This window comes from Populus trichocarpa, chromosome 16 (genome assembly GCF_000002775.5).
Source record: "Populus trichocarpa isolate Nisqually-1 chromosome 16, P.trichocarpa_v4.1, whole genome shotgun sequence".
In the NCBI taxonomy this organism is placed as follows: Eukaryota; Viridiplantae; Streptophyta; class Magnoliopsida; order Malpighiales; family Salicaceae; genus Populus; species Populus trichocarpa.
The window spans coordinates 747,054-762,364 of NC_037300.2; the positions used below are offsets into that span (position 1 = coordinate 747,054).

General features: G+C 31.6%; 1 protein-coding gene and 2 long non-coding RNA genes across 12 annotated transcripts; 2 read left to right on the forward strand and 1 right to left on the reverse strand.

The window, feature by feature from the left end:
- Window positions 1-952: 952 nt before the first annotated feature.
- LOC18106048 (UDP-glycosyltransferase 71K1-like) lies at window positions 953-14,678 on the reverse strand. 10 transcript variants are annotated; one of them, XM_002323124.4, is made up of 2 exons: window positions 14,488-14,678; window positions 953-2,400 (listed from the first exon to the last, which is right to left on the reverse strand). In XM_002323124.4, exons 1-2 carry the CDS (start codon window positions 14,676-14,678, stop codon window positions 1,164-1,166), a joined length of 1,428 nt encoding a protein of 475 aa, XP_002323160.4. In that variant the 3' UTR covers window positions 953-1,163. The 10 variants fall into 10 exon arrangements, with proteins under 10 accessions (XP_002323160.4, XP_052304101.1, XP_052304099.1 ...); XM_052448141.1 differs by having other exon boundaries at window positions 953-2,368; window positions 14,456-14,678; XM_052448139.1 differs by having other exon boundaries at window positions 953-2,276; window positions 14,364-14,678.
- LOC127904446 (uncharacterized) lies at window positions 2,219-14,821 on the forward strand. The gene is made up of 2 exons (XR_008057648.1): window positions 2,219-2,368; window positions 14,456-14,821. It is a non-coding gene; the product is annotated as an uncharacterized LOC127904446 (long non-coding RNA).
- Window positions 5,820-10,150, forward strand: LOC127904447 (uncharacterized). Its single transcript, XR_008057649.1, has 2 exons — window positions 5,820-5,980; window positions 9,793-10,150. It is a non-coding gene; the product is annotated as an uncharacterized LOC127904447 (long non-coding RNA).
- Window positions 14,822-15,311: the final 490 nt, after the last annotated feature.

Below are 15,311 nucleotides of genomic sequence, written 5' to 3' on the forward strand. Positions count from 1 at the left end.
CTCAATGATGGAGATTGCAAGCAATGCCCTCGGTAGGGAAGTCACTGAATGGAGGCCACAATCAAACCATCAATCTACAACCCCACCTTGCGTAGAGTAGACTCCTCGGTCAGGTATTATAGTTATAGTTATGTGTGAACTATAAAATAGAAAGAAATGACAAGTTGATCTCTCTTGAGAGAAAAGGAAGATGAATTGCCTACGGTAGTGAAGAATTCATGCCTACTTAGTTGTGGATTTTCATGACTAAATTACAGGGATTGTCTAACAGAGTTATTTATCGATCAATAAGACATGGTTAAGTCTAAGAAGAGGCTTGGGTTGAGCAGAGTGCTCGGTCTGACGAAAAATCCCATAATTTTTTATATATTCTTTTAATTACTCTCAAATTTAGTTAGGAAATTCCAAAGATTGAGACCCAAAAAGCCTTTAAATTAAGCTTAGAAGGAGCTCATTAAGTTGGTTTTGTTATTTTTTTCTATTGTTTTGGATTTTTTAGTTTGGTTAGAACTTTTATTGCTTGGTATTTTATGATTAGGACTTTTAGTTTCATTTCTTGTTTACGTCAATTTTTTAGATTTATTTAAATAATTATAAATATATTAAAAGATACAAACTATTGAAGACAAAATATGCAGTAATAAATTTTTAAATTAAAAATTTTATGTCGTTATTCTACAAAATTTAACGGGTTTGTGTTTCATGTTTTTTTTTATATATTATTATTATCCCCCGCATCACTTACTTCCAAATGATGGTGTGATAGCTGAAGCCAATCAGTGATGATCTACTGGTGGAGGAAGCAAATATCACTTGCTTTTGTGTGGGGTGAAGAACAAGATGCATACCCCCTCGCACGTCACTACACATGTAAGCAAGTTGGCATTTGTTGGTGTGATAGATTTTAATGCTATAAAACAAAAGGAAGAAAAGAAAAGAAAAGGTGCGGTCATTCCATAAGGCCTCAACGTTAATTAACTTCATCAGAACTAATTAATGTTGGATAGGAAATAGATCACTACAACATGACCAAATCAAACAAACTATATATATATATATATGATAAAGACTTTAACTTAATTTAATTTGAGGAATGAAATTAAGCCACAGTAGGAATTGATGATCATTGATGGAATCAACATGGTAGATAAGGCTTGAGCTCTTCAAGGTTTGCATCCTAACCATTGATCAATCAAGTTTCCAAAAGCAACATACGAAGATCCACCCTCCATCACAGCTTTCTTCGCCATTTCACTGGTTTCTTTGGCCTTGTTCCTAAGTTCACCACCATGTTCCATCACGGTTTTCACAGCTTTTGTTATCACCTCCGCCTTCACAAAATCTGTAGGACAATCTCTCCTAAAATCCAACGTCAATTCCACTGCTAATCCCAAGTCTTTCACCAGCTGAAATGCATTCATGTGTTGCTCAGCATATAACGGCCAAGTTATAATAGGCACAGCATACCACAAGGCCTCCAAAGTTGAGTTCCATCCACAGTGTGATACGAAAGCGCCTACTGCTTTATGTGCCAAGATTTCTACTTGTGGTGCCCATCCACATAGCATCCCAATATTTTTAGTTCTTTCCAAGAATCCCTGTGGCAAGATCTCTCCATAGTTGTCAAAAAAACTAGCTTGCAGCTTCCCCCTGGAGGGTTTCAACCGAACGGACCATAAGAACCTATGTCCACTCCTCTCGAGCCCGATTGCAATTTCTTTCAACTGAGCTTCATCAAAGCCACCTCCACTCCCGAAGCACAAGAACACCACTGATTTTTCAGGTTGATCATCAAGCCATTTCAAGATCTCGTCACGCTTGACGGCATCAGATCCTGACAGACTCTTTCCCTTGTGATCAATCAATGGCCCAACATTGAAAATAGGTGGTATATCATCTCTAGCCAAAAGAGCACTAACTGCATGGGACTCAGCTTCTGAAAATGTATTAACAATGATACCGTTGGAGTCCTTAAACTCTCTTCCATGGTTTGCCAAAGCCTCATATTCCACATCGGTGTGCAATACCGGCATAACACGGTAAGGCACGGGATTTGAATAACAGGGGATGATATAGTCAGGGTCAGTAGGGCTAAACTTAGGCTCACCCTTGTCTTCTCTATCTGAAAGGTAAAGCGTCATGGCAAGAAAGGCAGCATCAGAAGTGAAAAAAACATGAGAAGGGACACCAAGTTCTTTTGCAACATCAATAAATACAGTGCAAAACATATCAACAACAACACTAGCAATTGGTGCAGGGTTGTGGGCCATGACTAGGTTAACAATAGTATCTTTCACAAGGGTTTTGTGATCATTGATGTAAGAAGTAAAAGCACTTGCAGGGCTTACAGCTAAAGCTTCTGGAGGAGGTGTAGGTATGGTATCAGGAATTTCGACGAACCTGATTTCTGTATGAATTGAAGCAAGCGATTCGGTGTTCTTGCTTATGCCACCGTAAAATGGATTGTTGATGGCAAGCATGGTTATCAAGAAACTGTCGTTTCTCTCAAGAACCATCTTTGCTAACTGAACAGCTGATACAAGGTGGCCAAATCCAGGTGCAGGGACAAAGACTAGCTGTGTTTTCTTCATTTTGGAGGTTTTGAATGTTCAATATGGTGATCCTTGTTTGCTTTATAATGGGCTCAAGGTCAATGCCACAATGCCAGCTGTTATGATTTTTTTCTCTCTCTAAATTAATCATCAAATTGGATATGACAATTATTACAAAGATTGATTTCATAGAAAAATTTTCCTGTAATATTTTTAAACAATTCAAATTAAATAAAAGAAAAGAAAGCTAGGTTTCATTTATCATTTCATTTTGAAGTTATATTTTTAATATATATATATATATATATATATATAAACTAAACTAAAAATATTATTTTATTTTTAATAAATAAAATTAAATAAATATATTTGTTTAACAACATTCATCTATCCCATAAGATATCATTTATCTTTATTAAAAAAAATTATAGATGATTTACTAGAATGATTTAATTAAGTATAACTTGATTAAAATATATAATAGAAATTAAGGATTAGAATATAATTAATACAAGGATTATATTTTTATATCTAGAAAAATCAAGTAAGGATTTAATTGATTATATTTTTAAAATTATCTTTACATAATATATGGATATTATTTAAAGGCAAATATATATATATAATCATTTATACGGTTTTGAGATTTTCTATAATTATAAAGTTAAGCCTATTATTTTGTAAGTAAAAAAGTGATGATTGTCTATTTTATAGAAAAACTACGTAAACACAATATTAGAGCTAGCACTTTAGGCATAACAATCTCTCTTTTTTAAATAGAGATTTAAGAGATTTCTCACGGGTATTTTGTATGGATTATCATTAGAGACCGAATAATTGAACGATTTGTGGTTTGCAACAACCCAACTTTTAAAGAATAATTTAAAATAAATAAATTAAATATTCAAATAATAAATCTTTAAATAATTTTAAATCTAATCTACATGATATAAGAACAACTTAATATATTCAATCATGCGAATTCTTTGTAGTTTTTAATGTATCAAAATTGATTTAATAATACCTTACTATTAAAAAGAAGAAGAAGAAGTCAACAACAATGATTGATTGTGATTGCATTTAATAGCTAGACAGTTCCATGGCTAGAAAGAATCCAAAGATAATATATAATAAATGGCAATTTCGTAGGAATTGCTGAAGTGTTAAATTGTGGATGAAGTTTTTGATGAATTTTTATTTTATTCTATTGTACTTTTCATCATTGGTAGTTATTTATGAAAATATTATATCACTATTTATATCAAAATTATTGACGCAAAAATTCTATCACTGTTATCTTCTAAAATTATTGATGAAAAATTTCTCATTCACATTTCTGATTTTATTTATTAATTTTCTGGTAATAATAATAATCTTATGCTCAGATTTATAATTTTATAATTTAAAAAATAGAATTGATATCTGAAACTTAAAAGAAGATTAAACCTTTCATTTTTTAATTATATGAAGTATTGATAATACAACTAATCAAACATAAACTAACAATCATTTAAACAAAATTTAAGAATTTATGGTAGAATTGCATAAATTAATTTTAAAAATTACTTTTTATAAATTTTTATCAAGTAATTCTACAATCAATTCCTAAAGCCTAACAATCATTTAAACAAAATTTAAAAATTGAGGATATAATTACTTAATTGGTAAAAAATTATGAAAATAAGCAAACTTTGCTAAAATCATGTATATTCATCCTTATGATTAAATGACATTTAAATGTCTAAAGTAAAGAATACTTTCATCTAGCCAAAACAAAATTCAGGGATCTTCTACAATGAAGACGCTATCGTTTCATGCACATATTATATATAAACGAGAAATTCAAATCAACATAATATATATATATATATATATATATATATATATATATATATGTCCAACTATTCTAATGGCACTAATTTTCAACTACTAATGAAAAAAAATATTAAAAAGTAATTTTTTATATTTTTTAAATTAATTTAGGTATTAATTAAAATAAAGTATACAATATTAAGATTATTCAAAATGTTAGTCTCACTTCATGCATAAACTAATATGAGCTTATCTTTTAATGTATCATGAATGATTTTATTTTATTGGTGTGGGTTTTTTTTTATATAATTCTGGATATTTTAACTACTTTATGTGTAACTCAATTAATTTTTTAAAATTCTAAATTTTACAACCATGTAATGTGTATTGATGGGGCAGGCAGGGAGGTGACTGTTTCTGGAGTGACGGGTGCTTGTAAATTGGATAGTGAGGGGTCGACAAGCCATGGCCATAAGCAAAAAGATAAAGGACGAGGAGGGAGAAAAAAAAAGGTGTGCATAATTTGTGGAACACGGTGGGACAGGGATAATAATTTAATATGAGACTTTTGAATATTAACCGAAAACCTACTTCTTTATTGAATATTCAAAAAAAATAAACCAAAATGATACATTTATTTATATATATATAATAAAAAAAAACACACACACGGATATGGATATATATATATACCCGAAACATTATTGGAATTAATAATTTTACGGACAATTTTTTTTTTGTTAGTATTTATACTAACAATCCATTGGTATAAAATTTATCGATAAATTTATAAAAAGAATTCATTTGCTAGTAAAAAAAAAACACCAATGTTTTTACAAATAAAAAGTTTGTATAAAAGAAATCACTTGTTTTAATACTTTAATGGAATTATTTCGTTTATGATTGACAATGGTATTTATTATAATTTTATTTCAATCCTTTATAAAGTACTAATAGAATTATTTTCATTCATGATGTAATAATATTGAAGTGACATATAAAGTAAATTGTTCCCCTTACCTTTGGAATATATTGAGTTACTACGGGTTGTGTCCATTGATACATCCGTCTGCAAGAGTTAAAAAAATGCCCTTTTCTTTTAGTACAATTATGTTTTTTGTTAGTTTTTATTTTTCACATTCTAACCCTGGCGCCATTAGAAAAAGATATGTCTCCACCATAAAACTAAGCAAAATTATGACGGGGTGCCTTTAAGTTTGTATTTCATGGCTATGATCTAAATCTGGTTTGCCAAAAACTTCGTGAGCAAAGTAAAATTGGCGTAACAACTGAATTTAGGCCAAGTTTCAAATTTTTGTTTACTTTTCTGAAAGTTTTGATTTATGGTTTCCAATTTTCCAAGTCAAATTTATGGTTGATACAAACTAAGCAAGGTAATTTAAGAAGTTTTTTGCAAAACACGAGAAGGGACCCCAAGTTCTTTTGCAACATCAATAAAGGCAGTGCAAAACATATCAACAACAACACTAGCAATTGGTGCAGGGTTGGGGGCGCCATGACTAGGTTAACAATAGTATCTTTCACAAGGGTTTTGTGATCATTGATGTAAGAAGTAAAAGCACTTGCAGGGCTTACAGCTAAAGCTTCTGGAGGAGGTGTAGGTATGGTATCAGGAATTTCGACGAACCTGATTTCTGTATGAATTGAAGCAAGCGATTCGGTGTTCTTGCTTATGCCACCGTAAAATGGATTGTTGATGGCAAGCATTGTTATTGAAGAAACAAAGAGAAAGAAGAATCTTATTTTCATATCAATTCTGTTAGAGCAGCATAGGTATGTATACAATGGATACGATGGATTTCTGTTACAGCAGAGAAAGATGACTATTAATTCTCCTACATTCATGGTCATATCAGAATCTGTCTCTATTTACTACTATCCTATCAATTGTATACAGAGCAATAGCAATATTGCAGTAGGGAGCAAGTTCTGCAACTGGTGTTGGAGTTAAACTAAAACTCTGCAATTTGTTTTGGAGCCGGACTCTGCAATGTGATCTATAGTAGGACTTTGCAATCGTGTTAGAGTGAGAATCTGTTGCTTTCCTTCATTACTCCCCCTCAAGCTGGATTAAGGGGGTTGATTGAGTCAGGTTTGGATAATAGACGATAGAAGTGAGCTGAAGTTAGAACCTTTATAAATACATCAGCTAGTTGATGGTGACTGTGGATGTAACATGGTTTGATAATCTGCGATTGAACTTATTGACGAATAAAATGATAATCAACTTTAATGTGTTTAGCTTTTTGGTGAAATACATAATTAGTTGTAATATGCATAGCAACTTGATTATCACAAAACATAGTCAATGGAATATTGCTAGAAAATTCCAGATATGACAGAAAACCTTTAAGCCAAATTAATTCACAAGCTGCGAACATCATCACATGATATTCAGCTTTAGCACTAGAACGTGCACCAACATGTTGCTTTTACTACGCTAGGCGACTGAATTACCACCAATAAACATGCAAAAACCAGTGGTTTCTTAACATAGCTATGCAACAGATAACACTCTGTGAGATCAAAACGTTTTAGAAACATGCATGTGTATTATTAAAGCTCTAGTTTTTTCTAAAAGTCTCTGATTTTACATTCAGCTATCTTATTTTGTTGAGGTGTGCCAACATAGTTGGAATAGACCCTTGGATGGTGGTTTCTGAATGGATCATAAGAACTTTTGCGCACTCTATTCGAGCCCATTTGTTATGTCTTTTAATTGAGGTTCACCGAAGTATGTGGTTTGCTAACTTAACTGCTGACACAAGATGACAATTTTTTGCTGCAGGAATTAACACTAGCTGTGGTTTCTTCATTCCAATAATAACTGTAGGAAAAAGGTGAATGTTAAGTTTGTCGGTATAAGATCCAATCTAGTTTGACAGGTTAATTTGATGATTCATTTATTCAAAATTTAGCTTGATAGGTTAACTTGGTGACCAGGTCAATACAGTGACCCACTGACTCTGAGCTTGGCTTGGCTGAGTTAGCGAAAAAACCAAGTATAATTTTTTTACCAAAACAATGATGTTATTTAAGTTTTTTTTTTAAAAAAAAAGAGCTTGGGATGAATTGAATCAAACCATCAATCTGCAACCCCACCTTGCGTAGAGTAGACTCCTCGGTCAAGTATTATAATTATGGTTATGTGTGAACTATAAAACAGAAAGAAATGACAAGTTGATCTCTCTTTAGAAAAAAGGAAGATGAATTGCCTACGGTAGTGAAGAATTCATGTCTAACTTATATAGCTGGGTTAGTTGTGGATTTTTCATGACTAAACTACGTACGTGGATTGTCTAACAGAGTTATTTATTGATCAATAAGACATGGCTAAGTTCAAGAAGAGGCTTGGGCTAAGTACAGTGCTCGGTTTGACAAAAAAAAATCCCATAATTCTTCATATATTCTTTTAATCACTCACAAATTTAGTTAGGAAATTCCAAAGATTGAGACCCAAAAATTCTTTAAATTAGGCTTAGAAGGAGCTCATCAAGTTAGATTTGTTATTTTTTATTATTATTTTAAACTTTTTAGTTTGGTTAGAACTTTTATTGCTTGGTATTTTATGATTAGGACTTTTAGTTTCATTTCTTGTTTACGTCAATTTTTTATATTTATTTAAATAATTATAAATATATTAAAAGATACAAACTATTGAAGAGAAAATATGCAGTAATAAATTTTTAAATTAAAATTTTTATGTCGGTATTCTACAAAATTTAACGGGTTTGTGTTTCATGTTTTTTTTTTTATTATTATTATTATCCCCCGCATCACTTACTTCCAAATGATGGTGTGATAGCTGAAGCCAATCAGTGATGATCTACTGGTGGAGGAAGCAAATATCACTTGCTTTTGTGTGGGGTGAAGAACAAGATGCATACCCCCTCGCACGTCACTACACATGTAAGCAAGTTGGCATTTGTTGGTGTGATAGATTTTAATGCTATAAAACAAAAGGAAGAAAAGAAAAGAAAAGGTGCGGTCATTCCATAAGGCCTCAACGTTAATTAACTTCATCAGAACTAATTAATGTTGGATAGGAAATAGATCACTACAACATGACCAAATCAAACAAACTATATATATATATATATGATAAAGACTTTAACTTAATTTAATTTGAGGAATGAAATTAAGCCACAGTAGGAATTGATGATCATTGATGGAATCAACATGGTAGATAAGGCTTGAGCTCTTCAAGGTTTGCATCCTAACCATTGATCAATCAAGTTTCCAAAAGCAACATACGAAGATCCACCCTCCATCACAGCTTTCTTCGCCATTTCACTGGTTTCTTTGGCCTTGTTCCTAAGTTCACCACCATGTTCCATCACGGTTTTCACAGCTTTTGTTATCACCTCCGCCTTCACAAAATCTGTAGGACAATCTCTCCTAAAATCCAACGTCAATTCCACTGCTAATCCCAAGTCTTTCACCAGCTGAAATGCATTCATGTGTTGCTCAGCATGCAATGGCCAAGTTATAATAGGCACAGCATACCACAAGGTCTCCAAAGTTGAGTTCCATCCACAGTGTGATACGAAAGCGCCTACTGCTTTATGTGCCAGGATTTCTACTTGTGGTGCCCATCCACATAGCATCCCAATATTTTTAGTTCTTTCCAAGAATTCCTGTGGCAAGATCTCTCCATAGTTGTCAAAAAAACTAGCTTGCAGCTTCCCCTTGGAGGGTTTCAACCGAATTGACCATAAGAACCTCTGTCCACTCCTCTCGAGCCCGATTGCAATTTCTTTCAACTGAGCTTCATCAAAGCATCCTCTACTCCCGAAGCACAAGAACACCACTGATTTTTCAGGTTGATCATCAAGCCATTTCAAGATCTCGTCACGCTTGACGGCATCGGATCCTGACAGACTCTTTCCCGTGTGATCAATCAATGGCCCAACATTGAAAATAGGTGGTATATCATCTCTAGCCAAAAGAGCACTAACTGCATGGGACTCAGCTTCTGAAAATGTATTAACAATGATACCGTTGGAGTCCTTAAACTTTCTTCCATGGTTTGCAATAGCCTCATATGCCACATCGGTGTGCAATAACGGCATAACACGGTAAGGCACGGGATTTGAATAACAGGGGATGATATAGTCAGGGTCAGTAGGGCTAAACTTAGGCTCACCCTTGTCTTCTCTATCTGAAAGGTAAAGCGTCAAGGCAAGAAAGGCAGCATCACAAGTGTAAAAAACATGAGAAGGGACCCCAAGTTCTTTTGCAACATCAATAAAGGCAGTGCAAAACATATCAACAACAACACTAGCAATTGGTGCAGGGTTGGGGGCCATGACTAGGTTAACAATAGTATCTTTCACAAGGGTTTTGTGATCATTGATGTAAGAAGTAAAAGCACTTGCAGGGCTTACAGCTAAAGCATCTGGAGGAGGTGCAGGTATGGTCTCAGGAATTTCGATGAACCTGATTTCTGTATAAATTGAAGCAAGCGATTTGATTTTCTTGCTTATGCCACCGTCAAATGGATTGTTGATGGCAAGCATGGTTATCAAGAAACTGTCGTTCCTCTCAAGAACCGTCTTTGCTAACTGAACAGCTGGTACAAGGTGGCCAAATCCAGGTGCAGGGACAAAGACTAGCTGTGTTTTCTTCATTTTGGAGGTTTTGAATGTTCAATATGGTGATCCTTGTTTGCCTTATAATGGGCTCAAGGTCAACGCCACAATGCCAGCTGTTATGATTATTTTTTTTCTAAATTAATCATCAAATTGGATGACAATTATTACAAAGATTGATTTCATAGAAAACTTTTCTTGTAATATTTTTAAACAATTCAAATTAAATAAAACAAATTATAAATATAAAAGAAAAGAAAGCTAGGGTTTCATTAATCATTTTATTTTGAAGTTATATTTTTAATCTATATATATATATATATATATATATATATATATATATAAACTAAACTAAAAATATTATTTTATTTTTAATAAATAAAATTAAATAAATATATTTTTTAACAACATTCATCTATCCCGTAAGATATTATTTATCTTTATTAAAAAAACATTGTAGATGATTTATTAGGATAATTTAATTAAGTATGACTTGATTAATATATATTTTAGAAATTAAAAATTAAAATATAATTAATATAAGAATTATATTTGTAAACCTAAAAAAATCAAGTAGGGACTTAATTGATTAAATTTTTAAAATTACCCTTAAATAATAAATGGATATTATTTGAGGGCAAATATATATATTTTATCATTTAAACGGTTTTAGGATTTTATTATCAATATATATAGCTAAGCCTATTATTTTGTAAGTAAAAAATGATGGTTGTCTGTTAGATAGAAAAACTATGTAAACACAATATTAGAGCTAGTACTCTAAGCATAACAATCTCTCTTTTCTAAATAGTGATTTAAGAGTTTTCTCACAAGTAGTTTGTATGAATTATCATTAAAAACTAAATAATTAAATGATTTTTAGTTTGTGACAACCCAACTTTTAAAGAATAATTTAAAATAAAAAAATTAAATATTCAAATAATAAATCTCTAAATAATTTTAAATCTAATCTAACATGATATAAGAAATAATATCCCGGTAGTGTGAGTTTGTGTGTATTGACAACTTAATATATTCAATCATGCGAATTCTTTGTAGGTGTTATGGTTTCAAATTGAGGAAGGACGTAGTTTTTAATTAATGTATCAAAATTGATTTAATAATACCTTACTATTAAAAAGAAGAAGAAGTCAACAACAATGATTGATTGTGACTGCATTTAATAGCTAGACAGTTACATGGCTAGAAAGGATCCAAAGATAATATATACATGATGATATTCTGTTTAAATTTATTAAATGGCAATTTCGTAGGAATTGCTGAAGTGTTAAATTGTGGATGAAGTTTAATTTGATGAATTTTTATTTTTATTTTTATTTTATTCTATTGTACTTTTCATCATTGGTAGTTATTTATGAAAAATATTATATCACTATTTATATCAAAATTATTCACACAAAAATTCTATCACTATTATCTTCTAAAATTATTTATGAAAAATTTCTCATTGGCATTTCTGATTTTATTTATTAATTTTCTGGTAATAATAATAATCTTATGCTTAGGTTTATAATCCTATAATTTAAAAAATAGTATCGATACCTGAAACTTAAAAGAATATTAAACCTTCCATTTTTAATTTATATGAAATATTGATAATACAACTAATCAAACATAAACTAACAATCATTTAAACAAAATTTAAGAATTGATTGTAGAATTACATAAATTAATTTTAAAATTTTTAAAAATTACATTTTATAAATTTTTACCAAGTAATTCTACCATCAATTCCTAAACCTAACAATCATTTAAACAAATTTTAAGAAATGATGATAGAATTACTTGGTAAACTTTTATGAAAATAAGCAAACTTTCTTAATAATCATATATATTCATCCTTCTGATTAAATGACACTTAAATGTTTAAAGTAAAAAATACCTACATTTAACAAAACAAGATTCAAGGTTCTTTTACAATGAAGACGCTATCGTTTCATACACATATTATAAACGAGAAATCCAAACCAACAAGATCAAAAAATAAAATATATACATAAACTTTCGAGTCAAAATATTATATTTTTAAAAGAGAGAATACAAACAATGTTAGTCCATTTAAAGCTATCACATGCCCAACTATTCTAATGGCTCTAATTTTCAACTCTAATGAAAAACAAAATATTAAAAAATAATTTTTTATATATTTTAAATAAATTTAGGTAGTAATTAAAATAAAGTATACAATATTAAGATTATTCAAAATGTTAATCTCACATCATGCATAAACTAATATGAGCTTATCTTTTAATGTATCATGAATGATTTTATTGGTGTGGTTTTTTTTTTCCTTACATTACATGTATCTCAATTAATTTTTTAAAATTCTAAATTTTACAACCATGTAATGTATTGATAGGGCAGGCAGTGAGGTGACTGTTTCTAGAGGGACGGGTGCTTGTAAATTGGATAGTGGCCATAAGCAAAAAATAAAGGACGAGGAGAGAGAGAAAAAAGTTGTGCATAATTTGTGTAGCATGTGATGGTGGGACAGGGATAATAATCATATATATATATATATATATATATATATATATATATATATATATATATATATATGCGTGTGTGTATTTTAAAAAAAATATCATATTATTTTTTTAAATATATTCAATAAATAAGTAGGCTTCGGTTAATATTCAAAAGTCTCATGTTAAATTATTATCCCTGTCCCACCATTTTACACAAATTATGCACAACTTTTTTTCTTTCTCCTCGTCCTTTATCTTTTTGCTTATTGCCGTGGCTTGTCGATCCCTCACTGTCCAATTTACACGCACCCGTCTCTTTTAAAACAGTTCTTTTAAATTTTAATGGCAATAGGTAAATGATTAGATTTTAGATTTATTTTCTAAAATTATTTATTTAGTTTTTATAAATTTTAGAATGATTGAAGGTTTATATGGTCGTTAATTTCAGAGTTTCTAGAATTAATCAAGATAGACACAAACTGACTCACACATTAATATTAATAATAATAAAAAATGGTATTAGGTGGTGTGATAGATTTTAATGCTATAAAACAAAAGGAAGAAAAGAAAGAAAAAGGTACGGTCATTCCATAATAAGGCCCCAACTTTAATTAACTTCATCAGAACTAATGTTGGATAGGAAATACATCACTTCAACATGACCAAATCAAACAAACTATATATATGATAAAGACTATAACTTAATTTGAGGAATGAAATTAAGCCACAATAGGAATTGATGATCATTGATGGAATCAACATGGTGGAAAGGCCTAAGCTCTTCATGGTTTGCTTCCTAACCACTGATCAATCAAGTTTCCTAAAGCAACATACGAAGATCCACCCTCCATCACAGCTTTCTTCGCCATTTCACTGGTTTCTTTGGCCTTGTTCCTAAGTTCACCACCTTGTTCCATCATGGTTTTCACAGCTTTTGTTATCACCTCCGCCTTCACAAAATCTGTAGGGCAATCTCCCCTAAAATCCAACGTCAATTCCACTGCTAATCCCAAGTCTTTCACCAGCTGAAATGCATTCGTGTGTTGCTCAGCATATAATGGCCAAGTTATAATAGGCACAGCATACCACAAGGCCTCCAAAGTTGAGTTCCATCCACAGTGTGATACGAAAGCGCCTACTGCTTTATGTGCCAAGATTTCTACTTGTGGTGCCCATCCACATAGCATCCCAATATTTTTAGTTCTTTCCAAGAATCCCTGTGGCAAGATCTCTCCATAGTTGTCAAAAATACTAGCTTGCAGCTTCCCCTTGGAGGGTTTCAACCGAACGGACCATAAGAACCTCTGTCCACTCCTCTCGAGCCCGATTGCAATTTCTTTCAACTGAGCTTCATCAAAGCATCCTCTACTCCCGAAGCACAAGAACACCACTGATTTTTCAGGTTGATCATCAAGCCATTTCAAGATCTCGTCACGCTTGACGGCATCGGATCCTGACAGACTCTTTCCCTTGTGATGAATGATCAATGGCCCAACATTGAAAATAGGTGGTATATCATCTCTAGCCAAAAGAGCACTAACGGCATGGGACTCAGCTTCTGAAAATGTATTAACAATGATACCGTTGGACTCCTTAAACTGTCTTCCATGGTTTGCAAAAGCCTCGTATTCCACATCGGTGTGCAATAACGGCATAACACGGTAAGGCACGGGATTTGAATAACAGGGGATGATATAGTCAGGGTCAGTAGGGCTAAACTTAGGCTCACCCTTGTCTTCTCTATCTGAAAGGTAAAGCATCGTTGCAAGAAAGGCAGCATTAGAAGTGTAAAAAACATGAGAAGGGACCCCAAGTTCTTTGGCAACATCAATAAATGCAGTGCAAAACATATCAACAACAACACTAGCAATTGGTGCAGGGTTGTGGGTCATGACTAGGTTAACAATAGTATCTTTTACAAGGGTTTTGTGATCATTGATGTAAGAAGTATAAGCACTTGCAGGGCCTACAGCTAAAGCTTCTGGAGGAGGTGCAGGTATGGTCTCAGGAATTTCAATGAACCTGATTTCTGTATGAATTGAAGCAAGCGATTCGGTGTTCTTGCTTATGCCACCGTCAAATGGATTGTGGATGGCAAGCATGGTTATCAAGAAACTGTCGTTTCTCTCAAGAACCATCTTTGCTAACTGAACAGCTGGTACAAGGTGGCCAAATCCAGGTGCAGGGACAAAGACTAGCTGTGTTTTCTTCATTTTGGAGGTATTGAAATTTGAATGTTCAACACTGTGATCCTTGTTTGCCTTATAATGGGCTCAAGGTCAATGCCACAATGCCAGCTGTTATGATTTTGTTTTTCTAAATTAATCATCAAATGGGATATGACAATTATTACAAAGATTGATTTCATAGAAAAATTTTCTTGTAATATTTTTAAACAATTCAAATTAAATAAAAAAATATATAAATATAAAAGAAAAGAAAGCTAGGTTTCATTAATCATTTTAAATTATATGAAATATTGATAATACAACTAATTAAACATAAACTAACAATCATCTAAACAAAATTTAAGAATTGATGGTAGAATATCATAAATTAATTTTTATAAATTTTACCAAGTAATTCTACCATCAATTCCTAAAACCTAACAATCATTTAAACAAAATTTAAGAATTGATGGTAGAATTGCATAAATTAATTATAAAAATATAAAAATTAATTTTTATAAATTTTACCAATAATTCTATCATCAATTCCTAAAACCTAACAAAATTTAAGAATTGATGATAGAATTACTTGGTAAAAATTTATGAAAATAAGCAAACTTTCTTAATAATCATATATACTCATCCTTCTTATTAAATGACATTTAAATGTCTAAAGCT